The sequence below is a fragment of the Ambystoma mexicanum genome, chromosome 1p (genome assembly GCF_040938575.1).
Source record: "Ambystoma mexicanum isolate Mex_15411 chromosome 1p, UKY_AmexF1_1, whole genome shotgun sequence".
Lineage (NCBI taxonomy): Eukaryota > Metazoa > Chordata > Amphibia > Caudata > Ambystomatidae > Ambystoma > Ambystoma mexicanum.
Genome location: NC_090921.1, coordinates 705,665,150 through 705,690,262, shown reverse-complemented (window position 1 = coordinate 705,690,262; position 25,113 = coordinate 705,665,150). Strand labels below are relative to the sequence as shown.

The window sequence follows — 25,113 nt, the reverse complement described above, 5'->3', positions numbered from 1 at the left end:
CTTAAACAATAGTATTTGGTTCTTAAATGAGCTGTATATAATGTAGTAGGGTTTGGTCTATTGCCTTGGACTGTACTTGTTCTCTGCTCAGCTTGTACTGCTTTTTTTCATTTTTCGGGATGTTACAAGAGGTCAATTTTCCAAAAAAAAGGAATTTAAGCACACATGATTTTGTTTTACCTTTGAACTGCCGCGCGTTCCAACCTCGGTCAGCTCATAGCCTCCAAGGTACTCTGGAAACCATGTTTCATGCGCAACTTCTCGATGTGAAAATTGTCCTTGTAGTAATGCTTCAGGAGAGTCCATTAAGATTCAGAAGCTTCACCGACAGTGTTCTCTGTTAACAAGAGCCACGTGAACCCTCAGCATTGAATTATGCTTAACAATGAGAAAAGAAAAGGCTTTTCATTGCGTGTTACATTTCCCGTGTTATTAGGACTTCCCACTTCTACAAACAAGTTTATCTTGCTCAAATATGCACACAAGTGATAAGAAAGCTGGCTACTGTTACCGGCAAGGTATTTTAGTTGATCTGGAGTACTGAGCTTCACTTTCAGGATTCCACAAACACTGCAACCGCGGGCTGCTTCTGCTTCCCTGCTTGGTTTCTTCAAATACTACTGCTGCAGGCACTCTTGGGACCCACACCCCTCTGCTGCATGGGTGTCTGCGATCCAGCCTCCTTAAAGGAGAGACATCCCCTTGGCTTGCTTCTGCACACGAGGCTTGGGTGGATGCACAACTTCAGCTCTGCATTCACAGCAATTCGGTGCAACTGGAAATAATGTGCGTTTCCTCCGGTCTCTTCCAATGCTGCCGCAGCCAAACCGGACCACAGGACCAACTCAGAGCCTTCAGGTGAAATCTCCCCTTCCTCTACTCCGACATAACTTCTGTGGTCACACTTCCTTGTGAACTGCCAGCCTCATGCTCTGCTTCTTCTACCTCTGCTGCTGCCGAAATTCCAGCTTCCACTCCAGCTTCTTTCTACTGCTCCTCCCTGCAGCAGCCTTTTATTCCCCTCAGGTGGGTTAATTGGTTTCAGTTACAGGCTCTTAGAGATAATTGCCTGACCTTGCCAAAAGCTATTAGGCTTGCCTGCCTGATCTGAGCTCCTGCATGTCTATTTAGCCCCTTTGTTCTTCACAGTACATGAAGGATTCTGGGACATTTAGTCCTTTGTAGAAAGTTTCAGTTATCTGCATCTTTAAAAGGATTAAGTAAAGATTTCTCTCCCTTGATGTTCTTATAATAGGAGTACAGATGTTTGACCTTTTTAGAGACAGATGGGGCAGAGAAAGCACAGCTTTGCTGTTCCTGTTGGCATACCTTCGGTATAGTGGAGGATATGGTATTTTAGGGGTATAAAAGAATGGTTCTGAAAAGTTAAACTCTTTAGATCTTTCTGTCCTAGATTTTACTGGTTTAGTTGGAACCCTAGACTGACATTCATCTAAATGACAAGATGCTACTCTGGGAATGATCCTGTTATCGTCCAGGAAACAATAACATGTCTTGTCCTGTGAACTCACCCCAGGAGTGGGATCAGGAAGCATTTGCCCTCTCCTAGCCCCCCTGGGAGAGACATTAGACAGGGTTTTAGTGGGGGATCCACAGGATTCTCCACAGTGCTTATCCAGAGTTGGAATCCATGTTCTATGTTTGTATGGACCAATTTGTCCTAACTGTATGGAATATTGCATGGTTCATAACTTTAAAGTTGGCCAGGGAAAGGAACTCTGCTCATGAAACTGCATTTGGCCCCCGTTTTACTTCCTTCCCACCCAAAGGCCCGCAGTGGATGCTCTCAAGGCTTTGTGCTTTAGGAGATATTTTAAAATGTGATCTTCTGGCACTGGTGCACTTTAGAGAACCATTCTCTATTGTGCTGTAGTTTCCTCGCTTTAACCACAGAGGTATTTCAGGTTTACCAAACCACACCAGCAAAGAAGGCAGCACTCTTAGTTGAAGATTAAATTAGGAGTGCAGAAAAGAAATTCAAAAAAATTCAAACTATTTGGAAAATAATTTTATATTAAGTTTGGCGTTAAGAAGCCAAAGGTCTGCAGCCAAAGGATCACTTGTATGAATTAATTACCAAGATAAACCAACAAAAACTCTGTTGGAGGCTTCTCGCACTTTAATCTGGACTCAACCTTCCATGAGCATTCAGACAAAATAAATGCATTCCAAAGTGTCTCCAACAAGAATATGAAAATGTTGAAGTAAATTATATCTTTGTATTACATCAATTTAATTAATAAAAAAAAGTGTTAGACAAGAAGTTATAATATAGTAGTAAAAGTTTAAACAATCCCCTTGCATTTCAAAGAAATTCCATAAAATCCCACATACCTCAAAATATACCCTATGAATATATAGTTACTTAAATATAAAGAAAGATAGTATTGTCTGATTATTAACTAAACACTCCTTCTGAAATGAGTCTTAATTCAACATAGTAGAACCTAACAATTTCTGTGTGTTTGGAAACTGTTTATGCTTGACATGTTTCGGGTATATCTAACCCGTCTTTAAGAGAAGTTCTACTTTGTTCTTCTAAAAACTGTGTATTGGATTTATTGGTTTAATTTACTGCCTGTATTCTCCACCAGCCGAGTAACAAGTAACTCACTGGCCTGACAGATTTTATTTTTCTTAATTTATTTTTTTTATTTTAATTTTTATGTTTTACCCCAAAAGAGAAATCTTTTTCTATGTTTAAGAAAAGTGAATGATAATCCCTACTTGTTAGGTACGATTTTTATATCTATGATAAATCTTCCTGACCTGTCTCCACCCCAGAACCTTTGACTATATAACTATTTTACCTTGTCCCTAGGTGAAGGGGAATTTTTTCCCCTCTCGCCTAGTGTTTTATTCTTTTTATGGGTGACCTTTTTATCTCCCTCTCCATAGTGTATGGTTGAAGTTATGGTTTCGTTAACTTTTGGGCTTAGGCTGGGTTGCCCTTTTGGGCTCCCCCTGTTAATTTCTCTTTCATGTACTTGAGTGAACTAAGTTCCCAAGTAGTAAAAACGGATTTTCATCCCCCTTTACATTTTATATAGTGAGCCAACACACCCCACCTTATGTGGAGTGCTGGGGGGATACAATGTATTAGGGAGATTTATCATTTTCATGCTTCATCCCCTCTCCTAGTGAGACTCCAGCACTTTTTGCTGGACTTCTGGACTTTTTTCTTTCAATCCTAAATGAGTGGAGCCTTTTTCCACTCATTCATTCTTTTGGGCTCTGTCTTTTGGAAGTCTATTCTTTGTATTCTACCTGTACTATGGCTTCTTAAGGATAGAGAGATACTTAGTATCTCTCCCAAAACTCTATAGTATGAGAGTGTAGCACACACCACCTTCAGTGGAGTGCCAAAAGGATACTCTGCTTCTTTCTGCTCCTGTGACTTTTTAGTCACACAATCACCTAGTTATGGCTGGAGGCAGTGGACATGTTCTACCAACTATTGTGTATGATTTATACTGCAGATTATGTCCCTAGCCTCGGTAGTACACAATAAGGGTACCCAAGTACCAACTTGGGGCCTCCCTTCTTTTTTTGACATTATTACCATGGTTGTTCTTTGTTAGCCCTTCTTCCATTCTGGGAGGGGGGAGGTCTCTGTGTGTGTGTTGCCTTTGACGGGAACTAGTAGGTATCCTCGCCTAGGCTCCAGTGTCTGGAGGTGGGGGAGGAGTCTCTCTCCCTCCCACCCCCCATCCACACTGTCCTTTGTCTGCCAGAGTGCCTGAATAGGTCCAGCTCCCACAGGGGGTCTGGCTGTCCTGATTGGACAGCCAGATGCCCCTTTCCATAAAATGCTGAGAGATTGCAGAGGATTGTGTGCTGGAACTGTATAAAAAGTGAGGCTTCTGGAGTGTAAAGCACGTAGACCACAGGAAAGGGAAGTAAACAAAGAAGACGACCAGAGACACTTGCAGACCCTTTGCAAGATTGTGAAGCGACCACTGCTATCCTGACCCAGTTTTCGATGCAACAGAGGAGCTTCAAAGAGGACGACTCCTTCCCTTTGGCTGATGGGAACAACCAATCCCAATACTATCTCTGAAGTGAACCATCTCCCAAGGTTCTAGGAGATTCTAGAACTGCGGAACCCCAATACCAGGAGACCTGCTGCCCATTTCGAGTGCATCATTGTGGAAAGGCCGAATCCAGCCAAATCTTTGCTGAACCCTTAAGGACACTCCAGAGATTCGATCCAAATCGCCCAGACCTCCTTGCCAGAGTTTGGGACTGCAGGAAGCGAAGATTGACCGGGCGATCCCTGTCCCTCGTTGGTGCTGCTGAAAAGGCGCCAAAACCGCAGAGTGAGCCAAGAAGTTGCTGAAAGTCGTGCTGCAGGTCCTCCTTCGAGACTGCTGCTGAGAGACACCATGCATTGCCCTGCCCTTTGTCATCAGACCAAGGAATCCGGAGGTCGTGCCCAGAGCTGCCACATCGCAGGGAAGCCAACACGAACAGTTTCTTCAAACCAAAGGTGCTGTGGGGGAAAAGGTGTTGCTTAACTGATTCTAAGAAGTCACTCCAGAGCGTTCAGTGCATGTAGAGGTGTCCAGGGCAACCCCCTCTTACCTCTGACCCAAGCGCTGCTTGTATCCCCCCTCTCTAGTCGGTTTTTAGGTCTCCTTAGTTAGTTGCTAACTTGCTGCTTCAATAACTTTAGACACTGGAAGAAATCTGAAGAGGGCTTGAAGTCTTGACAAAATGAATTATGAAGAGTTCCTGCAAACTGCCTCTAGCTAGGGTTGTGTTATTGGACTTAAAAGACTTTCCGGGTGAAGAAACAGTCTCTAGAACCTTGAACTAAGCTTAGGTTGCACTAACCACTTATTTTCCTCCCTTTAAGTGACTTTTCTATGTGTTTTTATGTGTTTGCAGAGTAAATGCATTACCGTATGACCTGTTGAAAACCGCATGAGTGCGCAATAACCGATAATACCTTAACCTTGTCTTCTACCTTTCTAACGTTGCTCCAAATGTAACCGCGTACAAACACAAAAGTGAAGTGCCCTTTGAAGTGCATTATCTAGTATTCCGAAGTGTTCTATCGTAAACGTCTGAAGTATTTAAAGTGATTCTGGTTTGAATATATATTTCGAATGGATTGTGTCCTCCCATGTATTCCTTATCTTTGATATTCATTTCCAGCATGCTGGCCTCGGAAAATGTTTTCAGTAGAGGGCGCTACGCGTCGATGTCTCTCGGAGGCCTCCGTATCGATGTCGACGTCATCATCGGTATAAATAGTCATGCGCAGCGTCCGTTGCTCAGTTCTGGTGTTCCGCGCTTTGTAAGACTCGGAGATGTAAATTCGAAATTTTGTGGAGAAAAAACATTGAATCTTCGATCCACAATGGCATCTTCGTTAGCTCCATCGACGCCCCGATCCGGCTTTAAAAAATGTTGGGATTGTTGTAAAAAGATGTTGTTGACTGATCCCCACAGGATCTGTCTATGGTGCCTGGGCCCAGAGCACCTGTGTTCAGAGTGTGAAGAATGTCTTTCTATGGTAATTCCTCCTTCCTCCATTGCGCTTCCCCATTCCCATGTTTGCCCCATAGGGCATAATGGGAATGGGGAAGGCGCTAATAACTGTATCGCAAATTGCGGTACCGTAATTAGCGCCCCGGTCCCTTTGCGGGTTAGTTTTTTAACGCCTGCTAAAAGCAGGCGTTAATGTACCAACCCGCAAAGAGACCTCGTAGTAAGGCGGTATGGGTTTACCGGTACCAGTAAAATACCAGTACCGGTAAACCCTTACCGCCTACCGTGTAATGAGGCCCTAAGTCCTTTTTGGTGTATTATAGAATTATAGTTGCTTTTCAGCTCAGTGTAACAGTCTAAGATGAGCAAGAATTCTTCACACACATTTTGGATGCTCCAGGCAACCCAAGGTCGGCTAACACTTTTCAGGAATGCCACACAGTTAATCTAGGCAGGTAAGACCTAATGTTGTAATATTCTATTACAGTTGTTTTTTTAAGATCAGTGGAACACAGATTGAGATAAGCAATAACTCTTTAACTTGTTTTAGCATGGCACACAACTAACACAAGGTAAGTAAAACCTATATACTTTTTAAAGGGGCTATCAGCAACTTAAAGGTAAGTATAACCTTAGGCAGACTTATAATGGACAGACTAACAGCAAGTTGGGGGAAGCAAGACCCAATTGTGGACACTCCTACATTTATCTCCTAATGGAAATAATAAAGTGAAACCAACAGCATTACTTTTGGGGAAGAGGCACAACCAATTCACAGGTAACCTATCCTTATATATACTTTATAGAATAGTGCAACAGACATTCAAGGTAAGTAAGAACTTTTGTAACAGTGCACTCTAGAGTTAGTTACCAACCAACTTCTATTACAAGTAACTGTTGCACACTTGTTATTATTTTCAAGTCAGAACCCTTTTCGTATCCAGACCTTCCCTTATTCTATAGCACAAGTTCACTCTAGGGACCCTAGTGGTCTAGGTGCCAGCTGTAGGCAGGGTGAGACGGGGTTCAGTTGCAGGCAAAGTCAGAGTTCCAGAGAAAGCCTGTTCAATCAAGTAAGTATTTCATGTTAAAGTTAGTTGAGAGTCCAGGGACTTCAGAGAGGACCCCGTAGGAGGGGTCTGCAGTGGGCCTGGGTGAACTGGGCCTGGGTGGACTGGATGAGTGGCCTCCCAATCATAGAAAACACCCCAAAACTATACAGAAATCACAAAGGCCTAAGGTAGGTGAAATATCCCAGCCAACACAGTACCTCAGCACAGTTGCAGCAAAAAGAGGTCAGGATATGCATCCAAAAACAAACCTGCTCGGTGGATTCCTTTGTCAAGAAGACGGAAGACTGGACTTTGGAAGGACTTTTGCAGCAGGGAATCACAGGAGAAGGCTCCAGGCAGAGTTTCCTCGTGGCTGGATGCAGCTCTCTGGATTTGTCACCTTTTTAGGAGCACAGACAAAGACAGAATATCACCGCCAGATTCCCGTCCTTTGCATTGTCCAGCACTCTATTGGACTGGAATCGTGCATCTGGAGATCCAGCAGGATGGCCATGAAGTTTCAGCAAGATTTGTAATTCGGAAGACCGTGCACAGTCAGATGGCTCAAGGTCCTAGGGTATTGGGGAATTGCAGCCCACAGGGTAGCAGCACAATGTGCGATGGCTCGTAGTGCAGGTTTTATTGATTCTAGTGGGTCTCACCAGTCTCTGTGTTGGGGCTGTTGTTTTGGGAGTCCCCAGGTTGATTGGAAGGAAGGGCTCCAGCAGGCTCTGGTTACACAGCAGGCTCTCGGGTCGCTGGAAATCATCTCGGCTCCGGTTTCATCTTCCTCTTCAGTTTTGGTTCCAGAGGTCGACTATCTCTTCAGTTTGCAGGAACTCGGCCAATCAAACAGCCTTGTAACATTCAAACTTGGGGTCGGAGGGGCGGGTTGGCAGTCCTTTCAGGACAGCCAGCCTTCCAGTTTTAACTGGATTCTCGCAATCAGGCTGGAGGACAAAGGGCTGCAGAGAGTTGGACTCCTCACTTGCTTCTTGCGTTCACAGACTCTGGAGCCTGTTGGGGGAATCCCACTGAAGATGAAGTTAACACAAAGGAGTTTCTGCCCTGGATGTCATGGAAGGTACAAGAACGGGCAAGGAATGCTGAAATGGCGGAAAAAGAAGACTGGGACCATTTTGGTAAAATGAGCACCCATCGGTGCCTTTACCAGGGCTGTGCTAACAGCCTGCAGTAAAGGTAAACCAAATTTAATAAAAAGGTTCACTGCCACCAGCCATTAAAGGTAGGTTTGTCCTTGTAACATGAATGTTACAGAGTATCCCCTTTCTCATTTTAAATGTATCTCCCCAGCACTCTACATAAGGTGGGGGGTGCTGGTCTCACTTAATAAAGCTGCCCCTCTTATGGAACGAAAACTGAAAGTGCAGTAGTGCTGCGCGTATTGCAGAGGCCTGGAGGCAAGTGCAAGGACTGGCAGGGGAGCCTGGGACCTGTGGGGCTCTGGAGGTGAGCCAGTCAGCAAAAACTGAGCAAAGTTAGGGGAGAGATGGAGGAGTGAGGCTGGAGAGAAAGAGAGGGGAGTTTAGCAAGGGAGAGAGAAAGAGTAAGAGAAAAGGAAGGTCCTGAGGAGTTTCTGGAAGGTTCCGGCTCAAGGCGTAGAATCAGGGAGGCTGTTCCAGAGGGAGGCACCTGCAGAGGATAAAGATCTACCCCCCCAAATCTCTGCTTGGCAAAAGGGCTCACACCCAGAGAGTTGGAGGAGGCTGAGCATAGGGCTGTAGAAGAAGAGTATTTAGGAAGAGAGCGTTGTAGATAGTGCGGGCCCTGTCTCCAGAAAGTTTTGTGGACTATGCAGAGTCTCTTGAACTTGATTCTAGCAGCCACGGGGAGCCAGTGGAGGGATTTCACCGCCCGATAGATGCGGGACCCTGGGCTTGAGGCCCAGGATAAGTCTTGCAGTTCTGTTATGGAAGAGTTCTAGCGGGCGCAGGGTAGAAGTAGGCAGATTGAGAAAGAGGCTGTTGTAGTAGTCCAGCCTAGAGAGAGCCAGGGCTCTGGAGACTGAAAGCCTTTGGGGGAAGGTGAGAAAAGGTAGAGTACCTCGGAGGAAGTGCAGCTGGTAGTGGGACATTTTAGAGATGTGTGAGATGTGAGAAGAGAAGGAGCCAGTGGAGTCAAAAATGACCCCCAGGTTTTTTGCCTCACTAGCAGGTGAGGGTGGAGGGCCAAGGGAGGCCGGCCAGTGGGAAATTGGCAAAGCGGGGTACCAATGAGGACGATCTGTCTTACTGGCATTTGAGGCAGAGATCGTTAGCAGCACACCAAGACTGAATTGCGGACAAACATACAGTCAGGAATGAGCGAGGAGGAGTAAGAGGCCGAGGGTAGACTGAAGGAGAGCTGTGTGTCATCTGCATAACACTGAAAGTAAGAGGTGAATGTAGAGATCAAGTGGGCCAGAGGGGCCATGTAGACGTTGAAGAACCACAGGGATAGGTTAGATCCCTGGTGGACCCCACAAGTGGAGAGAGTAATGGAGGAGAGAAAGGACACAAGTTCCACCTATGAAGGACGGTCTGAGAAAGGAGATAAGCCATGCCAGGGCCAGAACTGCGATGCCCAGCCAGGGTATCACGGAGACGGGAGATCAGGATGTTGTGGTTTACAGTGTGAAAGGCAGAAGAGAAATCGAGAAGAATGAAGACAGACTAGGAGAGTCTGAGTCAAGATTTGAGAGCAGGTTTTCACAGGTGTTCAGAAGAGCAGTTTCCGTGCCTCTGGATGCTCTAAAGCCAGACAGATGGCCATGGAGACAACCAACAGATTCAGTATTGGAGGGTAAGCTGAGAGATGGCTAATTTCAAAAGGAGTTTGCCCAGGAAAGGAGTAATAGAGATTGGGCGATAGTTAGCCGGGATAGAAGGGTCAGCAGAGGGTTTTTTGAGCAGAGGGTGCACCAGAGTGCTTGAGAGAAGTGGGGACAACTCCAGCCTTTGGCGAAGGAGAGGTTGCAGAGGTCGGCCAAGGCTGGAGCAAGAGAATCCATGTTGTCCTTGGTGGTTTTAGGAGGGCAAGGGTCAACCTGTTTTCAGAAAGCTTTCATGGACCGGAGGACTTGTCTAGATACCTCCTCAGGTGTGACAGGGGAGAGGGATGAGAGAAGAGGGGGGTTGGCTGAGGGGCGGCAGGCGAAGGTGGTTTGGGGGGGAAAGGGAGAGGACAGGATGTCCTGTGTTTTGGCAGTGAAATGTGCCACCAGGGCAGAGCAAAGGACCTGGGTGTACAGTAGAGAATGAGGCTGCAGAAGGATTGGCCAGTTCCTTGTAGACTTTGAAGAGTTCAGCCGTGTTGACCTTTAGCCAATGTACCAATGTAGACCATTATTGCAAGGTAATGTCTCTCTTGATGATATCATAATGCCATGGTGATGGGTTGTTCCACTTTCGTTATTAAATCCCATATGGATCCAAGTTTGAGAAAAGATTTTGTAAAACGTGTCATATTGCAATATTTTCCAGTACTTAATATTTCATTTTATTGCTTTGTTTTGAATACGTTATAATATTTACCAGTTTTGTTTTCCTAGTTTGGTTGTTTTTCAAAAGATATGTGCTTAATAATTGTTACACCTTAGTGAATGCCAAGTTCAATTAATCTTCAATTAAGCTTTTTTCGGTTCCATGCTTTAATATCCCAGCAAAAATATTGCCATACAAAAATATCGCCACATTTTTGCAGCTGTATTAAGGCATAGAACCTGCGGGGTACACCCCCGCAACCCCTGCTCCCAAAAAACCCTAATATTATCCCCACAAAAAATATTGCCTATGGCCGTTCCCGACGACCATATATACGGCGATATTTTTGGTGGGGATAATATTACCTGATACCCTTTATTCTTTGTTGTAAATTCTTTTTCTGTACTAATTATCTTGTATCATAGGAAATGACTATTCGTGTGTTTATATTATTGTTTGTCATCAAGTGTTCTTTTAATGCACTTCCAAATCTAGAAAATGAATTTTTGTCTGAAGCCAGTGGTCATTTTGATCCTTGAATGTACTTTTATTTTTGAAAGGATAAAAGTCTTTCTCTGGTGCCATTCCAAATGCCAAATAGTTCATCAGTATAACTCCTATAGGACTATAAATGGCAATTCCACTGTGTTAATGATATTATATATTGTATTTCAAAATAATAAAGGTGGATCATGTATGTATTGTGGGATGTTCGGACTGCGCTTCATCAATTTCCATTTTTTATCTCAAATTAGTTGGTAGATACCTGTGTGCAAATAATACAATAATTAAAACAAAAATTGCAGTAGACCATAGTTGTACTATATTTTATTACAAATGATTCTTCCCATTCAACCATTCAATGATTCAACCATTCAAAGCAGACCGTCTGATCTGACCACAACCCCAAACTACACCCGGGAGGAGCACCCAAACAATACTATGACGCTTTCCAGAAATATCAGCGGAGACATTCGTCAAACTGGTGAATGAAAGCAACAACTCGGGGTCCCCCGATGACCCATGCCCACCAGACATATACAAATCAATTCTTAAACAAGGAACACCCATGGAATATAACAGGAACGTCCTCAACCATTCCATCGCAACTGGGAAAGTGCCACAAGCCTTCAAAACTGCATACATCAGGCCACTACTCAAAGATACAGCGGGAAACGTAGAGGACCCCTCCAACAACAGACCTATTTCCAACATCCCGTATACAGCCAAGCTGCTCGAAACTTACATATACAAAACGACCCAAGAGTTTATAGAAGAGCACGGCCTACTAGACCAGGCACAAGTTGGTTTCAGACCACTGAGAGGAACGGAATCGGCTCTACTCTCAATATGGGACGATCTAAAAACCAACGCAGACTCGGACAACAGCACTGCCTTGATACTCCTAGACCTATCGGCAGCATTTGACACAGTCGACCACGACACCCTCAACGAGATTAGAAGCACTTGGAATAACAGACACCGCACTACTATGGATCAAATCTTTCCTAACAAACAGAACGGAAACTGTATGGATGAAACCCTTCAAATCCAGCCCGAAAGATTCCACCTGTGGAGTACCACAAGGATCATCCTTCTCCCCGCTACTATTCAACATCTACCTGTATCTACTTATCAGAATCATCAAAAACCACTGCCTCACCTGCTACAACTACGCTGACGATACACAAATAATCTTCAAAATACAAGACAACCCGGAAAGAAACTCAACACTAGAAAACTGCCTCCGTGATGTATTCTTCTGGATGAACTCCAATTTCCTCAAAATCAACCCCGAGGCAAAACTGAAATAATGATTGTCACAAAAAATGGAGGAGAAAACCAATTCATCCCTTGGCCAAGGGAACTCGGGACTTCCCCAGCACCCTCGGCGATTGTAAAAAACCTCGGGGTTCTGATGGGCAATAATCTCACGCTAGAGCCACAAGTAAACGCTCTCCTCAAGAAATGCTTCTTCCTCCTGCGGGCGGCAAAGAGAATCTTACCGTTCTTATCGTTCGCCAACAAAACGACCACCATCATCGCCCTCGTCATGTCCAAAGTAGACTACGCCAATACCCTATACCTAGGCATGCCTGAACGATTCCTAAAAAAACTACAACTCATACAAAACGCGGCAGCCAGACTACTTCTGAAACTACCCCGAAGAGAACACACCGCACCAGCGCTGAAAACACTACATTGGCTACCAATAAAACAACGAATAAAATTCAAAACAATGTGCATCACGCACAGAGCAGTTCACAACGAAGGCGCCGAGTTCCTAAGAGTCAAACTGCGCCTACATCAACCAACAAGAACGCTCAGATCAAGCATGGACATCTGCCTGGAACCGAAGTCCTACAACAAAAGAAAACTTGGAGGATCCTCCTTCTCTCACCAAGCACCGAAAACCTGGAGCGACCTTCCAAAGTACATACGTAACACAAGAAACCACCTATTATTCAGGAAATTACTCAAAACCTGGCTCTTCACGTCATAACTAGAAAGACTGGTCACAGGGGCACCGACATACCAAAAAACATCAACGAACATAGAGCGCCCGCGATATGCACCGATCAATCAATCAATGGGAAAAGCGGAGGTAAATATCCCACGGCATACTAAAGGACCAAACGGGAGACAGTCGCAATACGACCAAAGACAGTAAACATAGCAAACTAAGACAGAAAGACTAGAACAAATCATCAAGAGGGCCAGGACCGAACTATGACCTTCCCCAACAGCCCTTAGAACAAACATAGGGAAAGGAAGCACTGCATCATGGGCCCAATTCTATGGGTGAGAAACAGAATGTTCCATTACTACACACGGTCCACCAATACAAAGCAGGAAGCACAATGCCGCACCATACAAACTACAACTAAACAACAGTCTCAAGGATGTTCACCCCACGGAAATCTAAGAATCAGTCACGATAGAAGGATACGAACATCTGAATACACACGCTCACCAAGACGGATCCACTAGGACAACACTTCAACATGACCGTAACCCTGAACCACTCAAAGCCTTAACCGACCAGGGTCACACTAGATCACCTAAGAATAGATATCACCCACCCAGTACCACACCTGAAGATTAGGTTCAGACGCACCCACCGATCCAAACTATACTCGGTAGGATACAGTGGGATCAGCGCAACACGACCAAATCGAGTCGGCCACCAGGAACCAGCAACATCCGAACCCACAGGTATACAACTCTAACGGAATCATAAGTACCTGAACCTGGATACAGACCCCACTAACCCAACACTCAATCTTCTGCATACTTAAACCCACACAACCATCTCTCTCCCAGCAATACGCACGCACTTTACCACACCGCATCAACACATAAACTTCATCCACAGCACTCGAGGCCTTCATCCGATCCGATACTAGCACCAAAGCCCAGCACTCGGTGTATACCGAGCTGAAGCTGCCAACAGCACACCACATCTCCCACTCTCCTTCTCCCCTCCTCCCGACTAACCCTACCCCACCCTTCCTGTTTACAGATCCGCCAGAGCGCCTGGGGACCAATTCCGTTGGTGACGGTGCGCTATACAAGTACCGATAACATAACATTTTTCATTGCTGTCTCTTCCCAATGCGAGTTTCAAGCTTTTTTTGGCTCTTCTTTACGGCAATAGTGTTAATATGATTGGTATTGTAAGAGTTCTACAAAGAAATATTCACTTCTCAATGAGTCAAAGCTCTCCTCCTTTTTCTGTCAAACTCTTAACTTGGGCCTCTGTCACTTTTGTGAACTAGTAGATACATTTGTATCAGCATTGTGCATCACATTTAAAGGTTGGACTGCTCGCCTACAAGTAACTTTGCATTTGTTCCATTATGAAATGAAAAAGAGAAGCTGAACTTACCATATCACCATCTAACCTTTTTGAATGGATCATCCTGGTATCCCAGCAAAATGACTAGGCTATGAAGGCTCTTAGGTATCATAATTGTTCACAGGCAAGTCCATCTAGATCTTTCAGATCATCATTTGAACACTTCCTGTCACTTTTCTAGGGGTCATTGTAATCAAGAGCTGTGATGCAGAGGAGAAAAGCTTCCTCCCTCTGTTATTTGCCTGCTGTTCTTTGGCCTACTGGGCGATAAAGGCGGTTGCGCTGTATTTTGCCAAGTGTTTTTTTTTTTTTATTAAATTTTTGGGAAAATGTACATTTATAATGCTTTAGACTAAAAATGTAAAAAAAAAGGTATGACTTTAACAATACTTTACGTGCTTGGCAATTAATGAAGTGGTGTGAGTGCACGAAATGTAGTGGCTTGGGTGGATGAAGTGGCTTATGGTGGCTGTAACATGTGTATTTCCATGTTGGACCCTCAGTAGTCCCTTTCAAATAATATCTAAATACAGTAGTCTAAGGGGGTAATTCATAGAATTTAGTGCACAATTGGCGCATGCGGCTGGCGCACAGAGTGCACGTGCGGCAGTCTGCGCCAGACGCGTGTGCCAAAACCATTTTAGCGCACAGCGTATTCACGGATACTAACATCCATAATCAGCCGTGGCGCAGGTTGGCGCAGCGACCCTGCAGCAGCGCCAGTTATGCCCCCAACTCCGCCCCGTGCGCCAAAAACATTGCACATATCCAGTACCTGGCGCAAAGGCCAGTGGACCAGCATACAGCCCCCCAACCACGAAATCGCGTGTAAAACTCCACGTGCACCCCTGGAATACACGTACCCGGCACGCGCCAGCGAAATCGCGTGCAGAATTTCCACGCGCATCCCCGGAATACACATACCCCACTCGTGCCTGCGAAATCGCGTGGAGAAAGTACCCCCAGGAAGCACGCAGGTCATCACGAATGTCACGTGTGCGTAACACGACTCAATCTGGTCACGGGTCCCCTCGTCCGCAGGTAGAGGAGTGCTAGATGACATGGACCTCCCCCCTACCTGCGGACGGGCCTGGGACGGGGCATCCCTGCTGGTGCATGGTGATGCAGTCACAGTGTCAGGGACAATGAGATGCACGGGCCCCTCCCACGGCAACCTGTGCTGCCTCCTGCCCCTGCTCCTGCCCCTGGACTGCACCAGTGGTACCACCCCCACCAGGCCCCATGTGTGGCTCTGTAGCGGCCTCCTCCTCCTCCGTACACACCACCAACTTGGATGGGTTTGCACCGTCTTCTGCCGTTGCAAGACCCTGTGGGGGCTCACCCACCCCTTCCGCTGCAGCCGTAGTGGCGGACGCGGCACCAGTCCCCTCTCTCCCGGATGATGGAATTTCACTCGCCGCTGTGTAAAGGGAGGCATTGAACACAAGCATCAGGGTACTGTACAATAGTCCCCTAGATAGAAAGCAATAGCACATGAGTGGCAATGTCAAACGTCAATTCCATCATGTCCCTCCACAACACATGGGTCAGTGCAGGCAACACACTTGCACGAACAGGCATGGCACATGCAACACACATTTGCACCGTAGAAACATCCAATGGTGGGCTGAAACTCACATGCAACATTGGACATGCTGATCACATGCACAGGCATCACCAGAGGGTCATGCATCTGGCCCCGTATGCCCACAGACACAGTGGATACAAGGATGACTAGGCTGTATCAGTGAATCAACAAATCGTCACGGACATGTGTCATGCATCCATGGCACACACACTACTCAGACACACAGACATGTACATCATGCATGTCCATGGCAGCAGCACACATCTCTCACACCCCAAACATGTCAAAGTACAGACACAGGCATGCATACATGTGTGCATTCTGCATTCTGCATTCTGCTACGCAAGATGCATTGTAACACATACACCATCCATGTGGGTCACGCCTGACCGGACTCACATGCAGCACCATCCTGACCCTGCACACACACATCCATAAATGACCCATGTCACACATGCAGCCAAGTAGCTAACTACCAGAAAACTGCAACATGCACTGTTTTAAACGTGAATGCATGGGCACTTAACGCTCAACTCCAGACTGGCTCGCATCCTGAGGATCTGGTGGTTAAGCAATGGGCGAATGCACTCCAGGACCCTCATCTGCTGGGTGGTAAACTGGACCCGGCGCCCCACTGCATCCGCTGCTTCTAAGAGGCGCCGGGCCTTCTTGAGGGTCCTGGACTTGTAGTCCTCCCAGCGCTTCTGGAGGTGTTTGATGTCGCGGGGTGCCACCCCCTCTGTGTTGATGGCACCCACTACGTCCAGATCCTCTTCCGTCCTTCCTTGTTGGTGCACGATGGTGTGAAGAGGGCATCATAATGCCCCAGAACTTGCTCCACCAGGATACCAACTCCCTTTTCACTGAAGCTGGTAGCCCTCTGCCTCTCTGCTGGGGGTTGCCACTGGTGCCGGATGGTGTTGTCGGACATGGCAACCCCTGAGGCAGGTGTGGGTGGGCAAATGGGTCCTGGGGCTGGGCTGTGGAGTGATGGAACACCAGTCGGGAGTCTTCTGTTCAAGCAGGGGTGGTCACAGCAACTGGACTCCTGCAGATGGCAGATGTGCAGGCACCAAATAGCAGGGCACGGTGGCAGCAGGCTGGCAGGCAGCAGCAGATGGCTCGTGGGAGGCTACTTGGGGCTCTGCGGGGCAGTAATTCGGCCTTCTGGGCAGGAGCGTGGTCTTCCGTGTGTTGTCGTGTGGCCAGCTTGATACGGAGTGATTTGGCACATAAGAAACAGCACGTTTGCGTAAATTCCGAGGAAAGGCCCTTAGCGCATAAGCGCGTAGGTGACGTAATGTGCACGCGGGTGTTTCCCTCAGCACGGGGTGGGTTTCCATCGCCCTGTACGTGCTTTTCGTGGAGAGCGGTGCGTGTGTTTTCCAGATGTTGGGGTTCACACGCGATTACTTCACAGCGGCTACAGTGCGTACTTATTCTTTTGGCGTGGGTGTTGGCTGTGCGTTCTTCTACACGCAAAGCAGACGGTGAGTCGCGCGCGCTAGTTTTCCCACTGCGGGTGTCCCTGTTTGTCGTGTACCCCTTTTTTTCGGTCATACTAGCCCACGTGTGAAGCATGTACGCATTTTTTGTGTTCCTGGCTGCCACAGCATGCTGCATGTGTTTTCTTTACACGCATGTGGGCTATAGGGGTCGCGTATCTCTTTTTCTTCCTATTTTGGGATGCCTGAGTATTGCGTGACCTGTTATTTTTCCTAATGGGCCACAGGCAGCCTTGCAGGAGAACAGGGGTGCTGTTTGCATCACGTTCCTTGCCCCCCCCACCCAAGTTGCCCAGGACAAATGTGTGCACCTCCATTGGTACTAGTACATCTGTGCCATGGTTGGGAGGCCACAAAAGGTGAGGGTGCCTCAGTTGGGCAGCCTCCACATGCCCTTTACCCTCACATGTGCAGTGCCTGTGCGTGTGGTTGGTGATGTGGGGGCACAACCTTGTCCACCGGTACGCCCCGCCGTCTTGCAACATTGTGCAGGACACATGATGCCACAATGATCCTGCACACTACTGGGGGTGCATACAGTAGCTGCCCACCAGAGCGGTCAAGGGACCAGAAACGTGACTTGAGCACTCCAAATGTGCCCTCCACTATGGGCCAGGTTGCAATAGGGGCTGTGTTGTATCTTAACAGGGGTGGGGTGGTGGTGTTCCGTATTGTTATCATCATGTGGGTGCTCAGAGGGTAGGCACTGTCCCCTGGGGAGGTGATGATGGTTGTCATTAGTTTGGTTTGTGTATTTGTGTGTGACATGCATGCATGTGCACAGGCATTTGTACTCACCAATGAGCCATGTGTTGCATGCTTCACAGCTTCCAGGTCCCGGCTCAGGACAGACATTCTGTATATGGAACTGTCATGGGTGGACCGAGGATAGTTAGCATAGACAGAGGTGATGATCCCCTGTGCATTGCATTCAACCTGCACGTTGATGGCATGCCAGTGTTTGCGGTTGCGCTGGATGTTCTCAGTGGCCCTAGGTGGACGTAGGGCCACATGGGTGCAATCTAGGGCACCGAGCACTTTGGGGAAGTGTGGCCCCCTGTAAAAGTCCTGGACCATGGCCTGCCTTTCTGCGGGTGTTCTGGGCATGTATATGTGCCTGCAGACTGAAGGTCGCCTAGTCATGATTGCCAACACCTGGTGTAGGCAGCGTGACTGTGTGGGCTGTGAGACCCTCCCCCACTATGGCAGTGGTCCGCTGAAATGACCCAGTGGCCAAGGAATGCAGTACATTGAGCATGCTTTCCAAGGGGCTCGGTGCTTGGGTGCACAAGGTGGGTGATGTGAGGTCATCCTCCCACTCCTGGACCAGGTCTAGGATGATATGAGGTGGAAACCTATACCTGCCATAGACCTGGTCATCCGGTATCCCAATAAGGCTGGTCCTGGACAAAAAAATGCAGGGCCTGGCTATTCTCCTCCTCCTGCGGTGTCCCATGATCAGTGCTGCGATGAATGTGACATTCATCGTAGCTGTATATACGTGTTTTTTGTTTGCGTGCACTTTTATTATGCGCGGGGATGCTACCGCCTGCTTTCCTGTGGCAGACGTGTTTAGTCCTGTGCGTATCTTTTGCCATGCGCAGGTTTCCCCTATTCGATTCCATGAATACGTGTAGTTCGCGTGCGTGTGGGCGTTGCGTGTACTTCCCAGCAGTATTTACCCAGTAACGCCCTTATTTTCACACGTTGTTCCCTATTCCGCTTTTTCCGCCCCCTTTTTGGTGTGTGCGCTAACGTTGTGCGCTTTCGCTGTGCGCGTCGCGCACGCCGTTCGTGATGTTGCAGTGACGTGTGCGCCCGTGTGTGCCATGTGCTGATTTGGCGCACATCCCGGGGAAAACACGCGCAGGGCCTTCCATGAATCTTGCTTTTTCACGCTTGCGCCAGCTTGCGCCACGGATTTCCGCGCACATTTGTTCCATGAATCGGCCCCTAAGTATCTGCTCTGATTACTCTGTTGTAAAGGTCGCCTTTGAGATGCCTCCACAGCTCTGGGATCATGTCTTCAGAACTAACTAAATGCACCAGGTTTTAAGTGACATATGAAAACTGCCATGCAGGGAAATACAAAAAAAGAAATTCATAGACAACATTGAAGAGCTCTCCGCTCTATTAGCTTTTGTGTGTGGAATTACGCATTTCATTTTTGTAGCACCACCACCACCAATTCTATGCAGTTATTGTGAAACATTCATAGAAGTGCAACACGAAAATCTAGTTCACTTTTTCAATGTAGACTCCAAGAATCACAACCTTTGTCATTTTTAAATGAGATGCAGATGCGACAAAAGAATTGCAAAAAATGTATTTTGGACATCAGCAACTCGTTTCTTTATTTGAAAGCCAAATCAATGGCGGTTTCTCATTTATTTAATTTATATATTTCTAGAGCGCCGAAAGCCTGCGGGCATCGGGGCGCTGTAACAAAAATGCAAAAGACGATCCATTGAACACGGTACATGGTGGATAGAATCAGATGGCTCAGAGGGGAAGATATGTTCAAATGGTGCGGGGGTGGAGAGTTGCCCAAAAAAGTGAGTTTTCAGGGCTTTCTGAAAGGTTTTCAGATTGCTGTCTTCCGTCAGAGCAGTGGACATGAGATTCCATAAGATTTTCATAGGCCTCTTTCTCGCTTGTATCTTGGACATTTGATCAGTTTCATCCTGCTGGTCGCTGTGCTCTAGTCGGTAGGTATTGGGGAATCAGGTTTTTAGTAAAGTGGGGCAGTGACGTATACGCATATGGACAATTGATCTCATTTTAAAGGAGAGTTTGTTTTGGACGGATAACCAATGAAGGTTTTTCCTATGCTGTGTGGTATGTTCGAGTTTTGTCAGTTTGTTCACAATGCGTACAGCGTTGTTTTGTGTCACTTGGTGTTTGCCCAAGTTTTGTGCCAGAGGCCCCCAGCAGCAGGGAATTGCAGTAATCCAATTTATATAATACTGTGGCTTGGGCGATGGTTGCTGCGTCTTTCTGTGATAAGTAGGAGCAGATGTTTCTTTAGAGATAGAGGGAGTAGTTACAACTTTTTATAGTTTGATTGACATGTGCGTCAGATGCCAGTGGCCTCAAATTGGATTCTCAGAGGTTTCACTTTTTCGCAGATGGGTATGCAGTTTGCGCCGATTTGGAATTTAGAATACTCCGAGTCCAACTTGGTACATGAGGCTGATGAGTCGAAGATCATTAGTTCTGTTTTCCCAGTTTATACAACCCCAATTATTTGGCATTTAGGTCTCTGAGATGATATGTTGCTGCATCTTTATCATAGTCTCCTGTGATTTCAATGACTGTGTTGTCCGCGTAGTTTGTGAAAAGCACACCCTTGTCATCCAGAAACGAGCAAAGCGACCTGACATAAAGATTAAAGAGCAGTGGGGATAGGCTTGTCTGGAACGCCACTCCATATGGGGGACTTGGGAGATCGTGCCTCACCCTATTGGATTCTTGTTTCCCTGCCCGATAGAAATGAGAGAAACCATTTGAGCGCCTGATCTGAGCATTGACCTAGGTAGCAGAGTGTTTTCTTCAGAATTCCATGGTCCACTAGATCGAATGCGGCGGGTAGATCCAACAAGGTAAGCATGGCCACTTTGCCTTCCTCGATGGTTTGTAGAATGTGAGACTGGAGTTCTATAAGCTGTCTCTGTGCTATAATTTGTCCTGAAGCCCAATTTTGACATGCAAGATGTTCACAGCTTCAATAAATGATTGGTATTGCTTATACGCAGCTTTGTCCAGAATTTTAAGAAGGATATTGCAGTTAGTGATGGGTCTGAGGTTCATAGGGTCTCTAGGACCCAGATTAGGCGCTTTTTTGTATAGGAGTAATTTCTACCATTTTTATGCCCGTGGGCACCTTTCCTTCCCAAAAGGACGCATTAACGAATCTGATGAGAAAGGACGCAAAAATGTTGTTATGGTTTAGAACTATTTTAGAAGAAATAATGTTCTGGGAACATGCTGTGGGTTTCATCTATAATCTAGCAAGTGTGAAGGTAGGGTGTGCCTGACTGCAAATATTGTGCTCTTTCTGGCACAGGGAAATGCCTTGTACATTTTTGGACTGCAGGATGTCTTTGATTTTAGTATGGGATTTAATGATTTTCTCTTAGAAAGCGGCCTGAACTTTTCTTCTGTGGCGGGTACGAAGGGTACCTGAAGGGCATTCGGTTTCTCTAATGTTTTTTCCAATTAAGAATCATTTTCTGGAGCTGTTGGATGGTTTTTCATTTTCAGCATTGTAAAAGTTCTTATTGTTCTCTGTCACCCTATTTCTGTAATTCTTATCTGCTTGCTTCCAGGCATCCTTGGCCATATCTAATGCCCACAGCAACCATGTAGCCAAGAGGTGCACGTCATTTACATTGAGCAATTGCTTCTGCAGGAGCTTGTTTGCAATGAGGAGAATACCAGAAGACCAATGTTATGTTGGTATGTTACATGGTCTTAGTATATAGTGCAACTACTACCCGAAGGTATCTTGGCACTGTGGGCAAGATAACACCTGCAGGGAGTAGGAAGCAGTCAGAAAAAAGAACAGGACCCATCAACTATTGAGAGTAGAGACATGTTTTGAGAGTCTCAATACACCTAAAAGCCAGAGGTAGCGAATTCCAGAGTGAGGGGGGCTGGCTGCAACTCAAAATCCGCCCCCCAACCTGGCCAATCGTATTGCAGTTATGTAATCTTAGTTCTAACAAGACCAAGGGTAGGTGGCTACTAAGTGCCACTATTTCCTTTTTTTTCTTGCTACAAATCTTAAAACTCAATGCCAGTAAATTCTGGTGGATCAGAGTAGGCCTTTGCGGTGACACAACTAAAAAGAGCTTTTGAAGATAAATAATTCTCATGTAGAGCATGTTCCCAATAAAACAACTCACCCTTTGCTTGACATTGTTGATAATGACATACAATTATGACAATTAAAAACCGTGGGGCATGAGTTTCATTAACGCCATTCATGCCAAGTGTTTTCACTGAATATGTAAAGTGGGCTAGGAGTAGTCTGGTTTCAAATGCTTGGGTAACATTAGAGACCGCTGTCCGTTTCAGCCACTAAAGTATCTCCACGGTGGTATGTAGTGATAGAACTGAATGCAAGTTGCGAAACAGGAGCAAACTGTCTGGCAGTGCTTTTTTTTTTCTTCTTTCAGGTGGTCTGTCCCGTGTATTGCAGGTAAACTGTTGCTGCCATGGGGTTTCACTGGAAGCTGGAGACATGATTAGCATGATCGGATTTTCAACTTATAAATGCCCAGTCGTGGAGTTTATTTGACAGTCTCACACAATTGAGGGCGTGGCAATCCCCCTCTCCTCGGCCTCTAACAGTCTGGGAACACTTCGTATTATGTATGGCACAGGATAAATGAACTAAAGTGTATGTGCTCTTTGTGTGTTTCGTTTAGATGTATTTTAAATTACCTATCTGCTTTCCCCCAGGCTGGTATCGATGGAGAGGAAGAACACGAACATGCCAAAGCAATTCTGCTGGAGATGGGCGAGTTTTTCCAGATTCAGGTAAAAGATGTTAAACCCTGGCTCATGGCCACGGGAAGGCTTAGTGCAGTAACTCGCTTCATTCAGTGTCATGGAAATGGTGGGTGGTTTGTGAAGACAATGTAAATAGTTAATAGCCAGGCATTGTTTGGTGCGCTATAATTGCATGGAGACTCTTAACGGAAGCAGCAGCTAAACAATGTATGAAAATTATAGCCCTCATTGTATTTTGTAAAACGATAGTGCCAAATGGGTGTTGGTCACCTAGCAGACCACTCAGTGAGCCAATATTGGAATGGAGTAGCTCTTCTGATTAATTGTGGTACTTTGTAGTTGTCATTTTCTCATAAATAATGGACTGCAAATATACCAGAATGCAGCGAAAAAACGAGGCCTGTTGAAATGTTCGGTCCTGAAATGCTTGCAATAAATGTCAACATGCAGGTTTTTAGGCGTCAACAGCAAAGTAGTGTTCCCCTTCATGCTAGCGTGTCGTTTTCCCATCTGTCCTTTAACATTAACATCTGGGCTTTGGGTAAGTGTAATGCCGGGGCTATGTGTCTTGAGCCGCCTAATACTGCTTGCCATCATGTTCTACGGGTTGGAGGAATTTGTGTGGTCTTTTCTCCTTTAGATGCTTACACTCCATAACATTTTGGGCAATGTGGGATTTTCGTGGGGCTGTATAATGTGGTTTTCAACTATTGGTATACAGTCATTGTGCGAACTGGATTGTAGTGGAATATACTATAAGCCAGCATGCTAAACTGGGACTGTAATAGATTGTAATGCACTGGGATTTTCAACACCATAACATTACATTGTGCTCTTCCCAAAATTTGCCATGTATTGTCAAGCATCCAGGGTGGCTTTTTTTCATGTTTGCTTCCTAAAGTGAGTGGTTGGCTCCTGCTAATCTACCGTGTAGCTACAGGTGGCCGTCTTCCAGCGAGCCTCTGTGCAAACAGCTGTTTTGAAGGTTCTCTATTTCCACCACAGAATGATGACCGGTTGAGTTGAAAATGCGTACATTCAAACCTCTGATGTGTAGGTTGACAGACTGCGACATCAGGCAGGATTGACAAGTGGTTGTCGATCGAGAATGTGCCAGGTGACTTGCAGGTCTCCTCTCTAAAGAGGGCAGTAACCTGCTGAACAGTCTTGTTGGATCACACAACCAGCAGGCTGCTCCGTGATCTGATCACTGCTGCTGTCACATAATCCTCCTGAACTTTTGAACAGGGGTCAAAACCTGTTCTCTTCAGGCTACAAATAGATCATACAGCAGGCACATTAATCCACTAGGACATCTTACTGGAATTCATGGAAATAACATTGAAAGAAGCGAGATGTGTAGTATGTCTGGTTGTAATCTCACTCCTGAGCAAAACTTTGGACTTCTCCTCTGTTGCATTCAAACATATTTTGAGTCCAATCGCAAAGAGATTATACAAGCTATGCCCAGTTGGGAGGAAATACACCTGAGATTGTTCAACATATTTTAAAAAAGATCTCGTCTCCCCATGCACAATATGTTCATACCATACTGGATGGTTTTCCTTTCGATATCCCACTTCTAAACACCACCGTGCAATTTTCTTCCCACTATTGGTAGTTATAAATGTTCATTTCTTACTTTCACATAAAACAAGACAAACCTGTCTGCTGCCTCCCACGTTATGCTCAACACTCCATCACAATAAACTGTACAATATTCAGTTAACGTCTTATCCCTCCACGTAGATTTCATTTGATTATTTGGGTGAAGATCTAGTTCAGTGCACTGATATACAATGTATTTGCGTATTTGACTATGATGTGAGGTTATTGCAGGTTGTTGAGTGCAAACATGTGTTTCGATGTGAGGTGAAGCAATGCGAAGTAACAAGGGTCTTGACTGCAAGCATCTGTTTGGAGGTGAAGTGGAAATGTGAAGCATAGCGATATTTATCTAGTTGTGTGTGTACACTTAAAGTTCAAACAAAAGGTATTTATTAACTTAAATGTCAGGATGGCTGAAGGCCTAACTTGCCCTATGCTAAGGCAGGATTTCCCTACCTGAACAAAACTAAGGAAAGTCTGAGTCAAGAGTTCAACTTAAAAGTCTGTCTGTGTCCAAAACCTATCCTTGCCCTCAACTAAAGCTAAACAATGTGTAGGGATGTCAGTGGTGATCAACATAACGTTCTGAGCTTGTACTGAGTTGAGTAAATCATTCCAGCCTCTGATGAATGTTCTGCATTTGGAGCACCAGGAACCGGACATGTTATGTCGGGCGATGATGCAAATAATTCATGTGTTTTTTGTGCATATGCTACTAACTAACAGGTTATGTGCATGTTCTTAATCATGTTCCTATTAACATTTAACATGCTACGTGTATAGGAAAACCCTTATGTGACACTTTACAATTTGTATTTGAGTGTGAGTATAGAATGTTTGAAGGAGTGAATGTTTTGAGATTTTTTGTTTACGAGTTTCTACTACAGTTTTTTTAGAGATTGTTGTAGAGATTTTAATGATTAAATAATGTTTATTAGAGTTGAGTAGAAGTGTTCCCGCTGCACACATTAACACCAATCCAGTT

At 45.8% G+C, this 25,113-nt stretch overlaps 1 protein-coding gene across 3 annotated transcripts in view; it reads left to right on the top strand.

Annotated features, from left to right (window-relative positions):
* The window catches only part of FDPS (farnesyl diphosphate synthase), a 174,940-nt gene that overhangs the window by 119,766 nt on the left and 30,061 nt on the right, over nt 1–25,113 (top strand). For all 3 annotated transcript variants that reach the window (XM_069650049.1, XM_069650052.1, XM_069650054.1), the window contains one exon: nt 22,470–22,547. In XM_069650049.1, the coding sequence (XP_069506150.1) occupies nt 22,470–22,547 (78 nt within the window). The remainder of the gene's footprint in view (nt 1–22,469; nt 22,548–25,113) is intronic.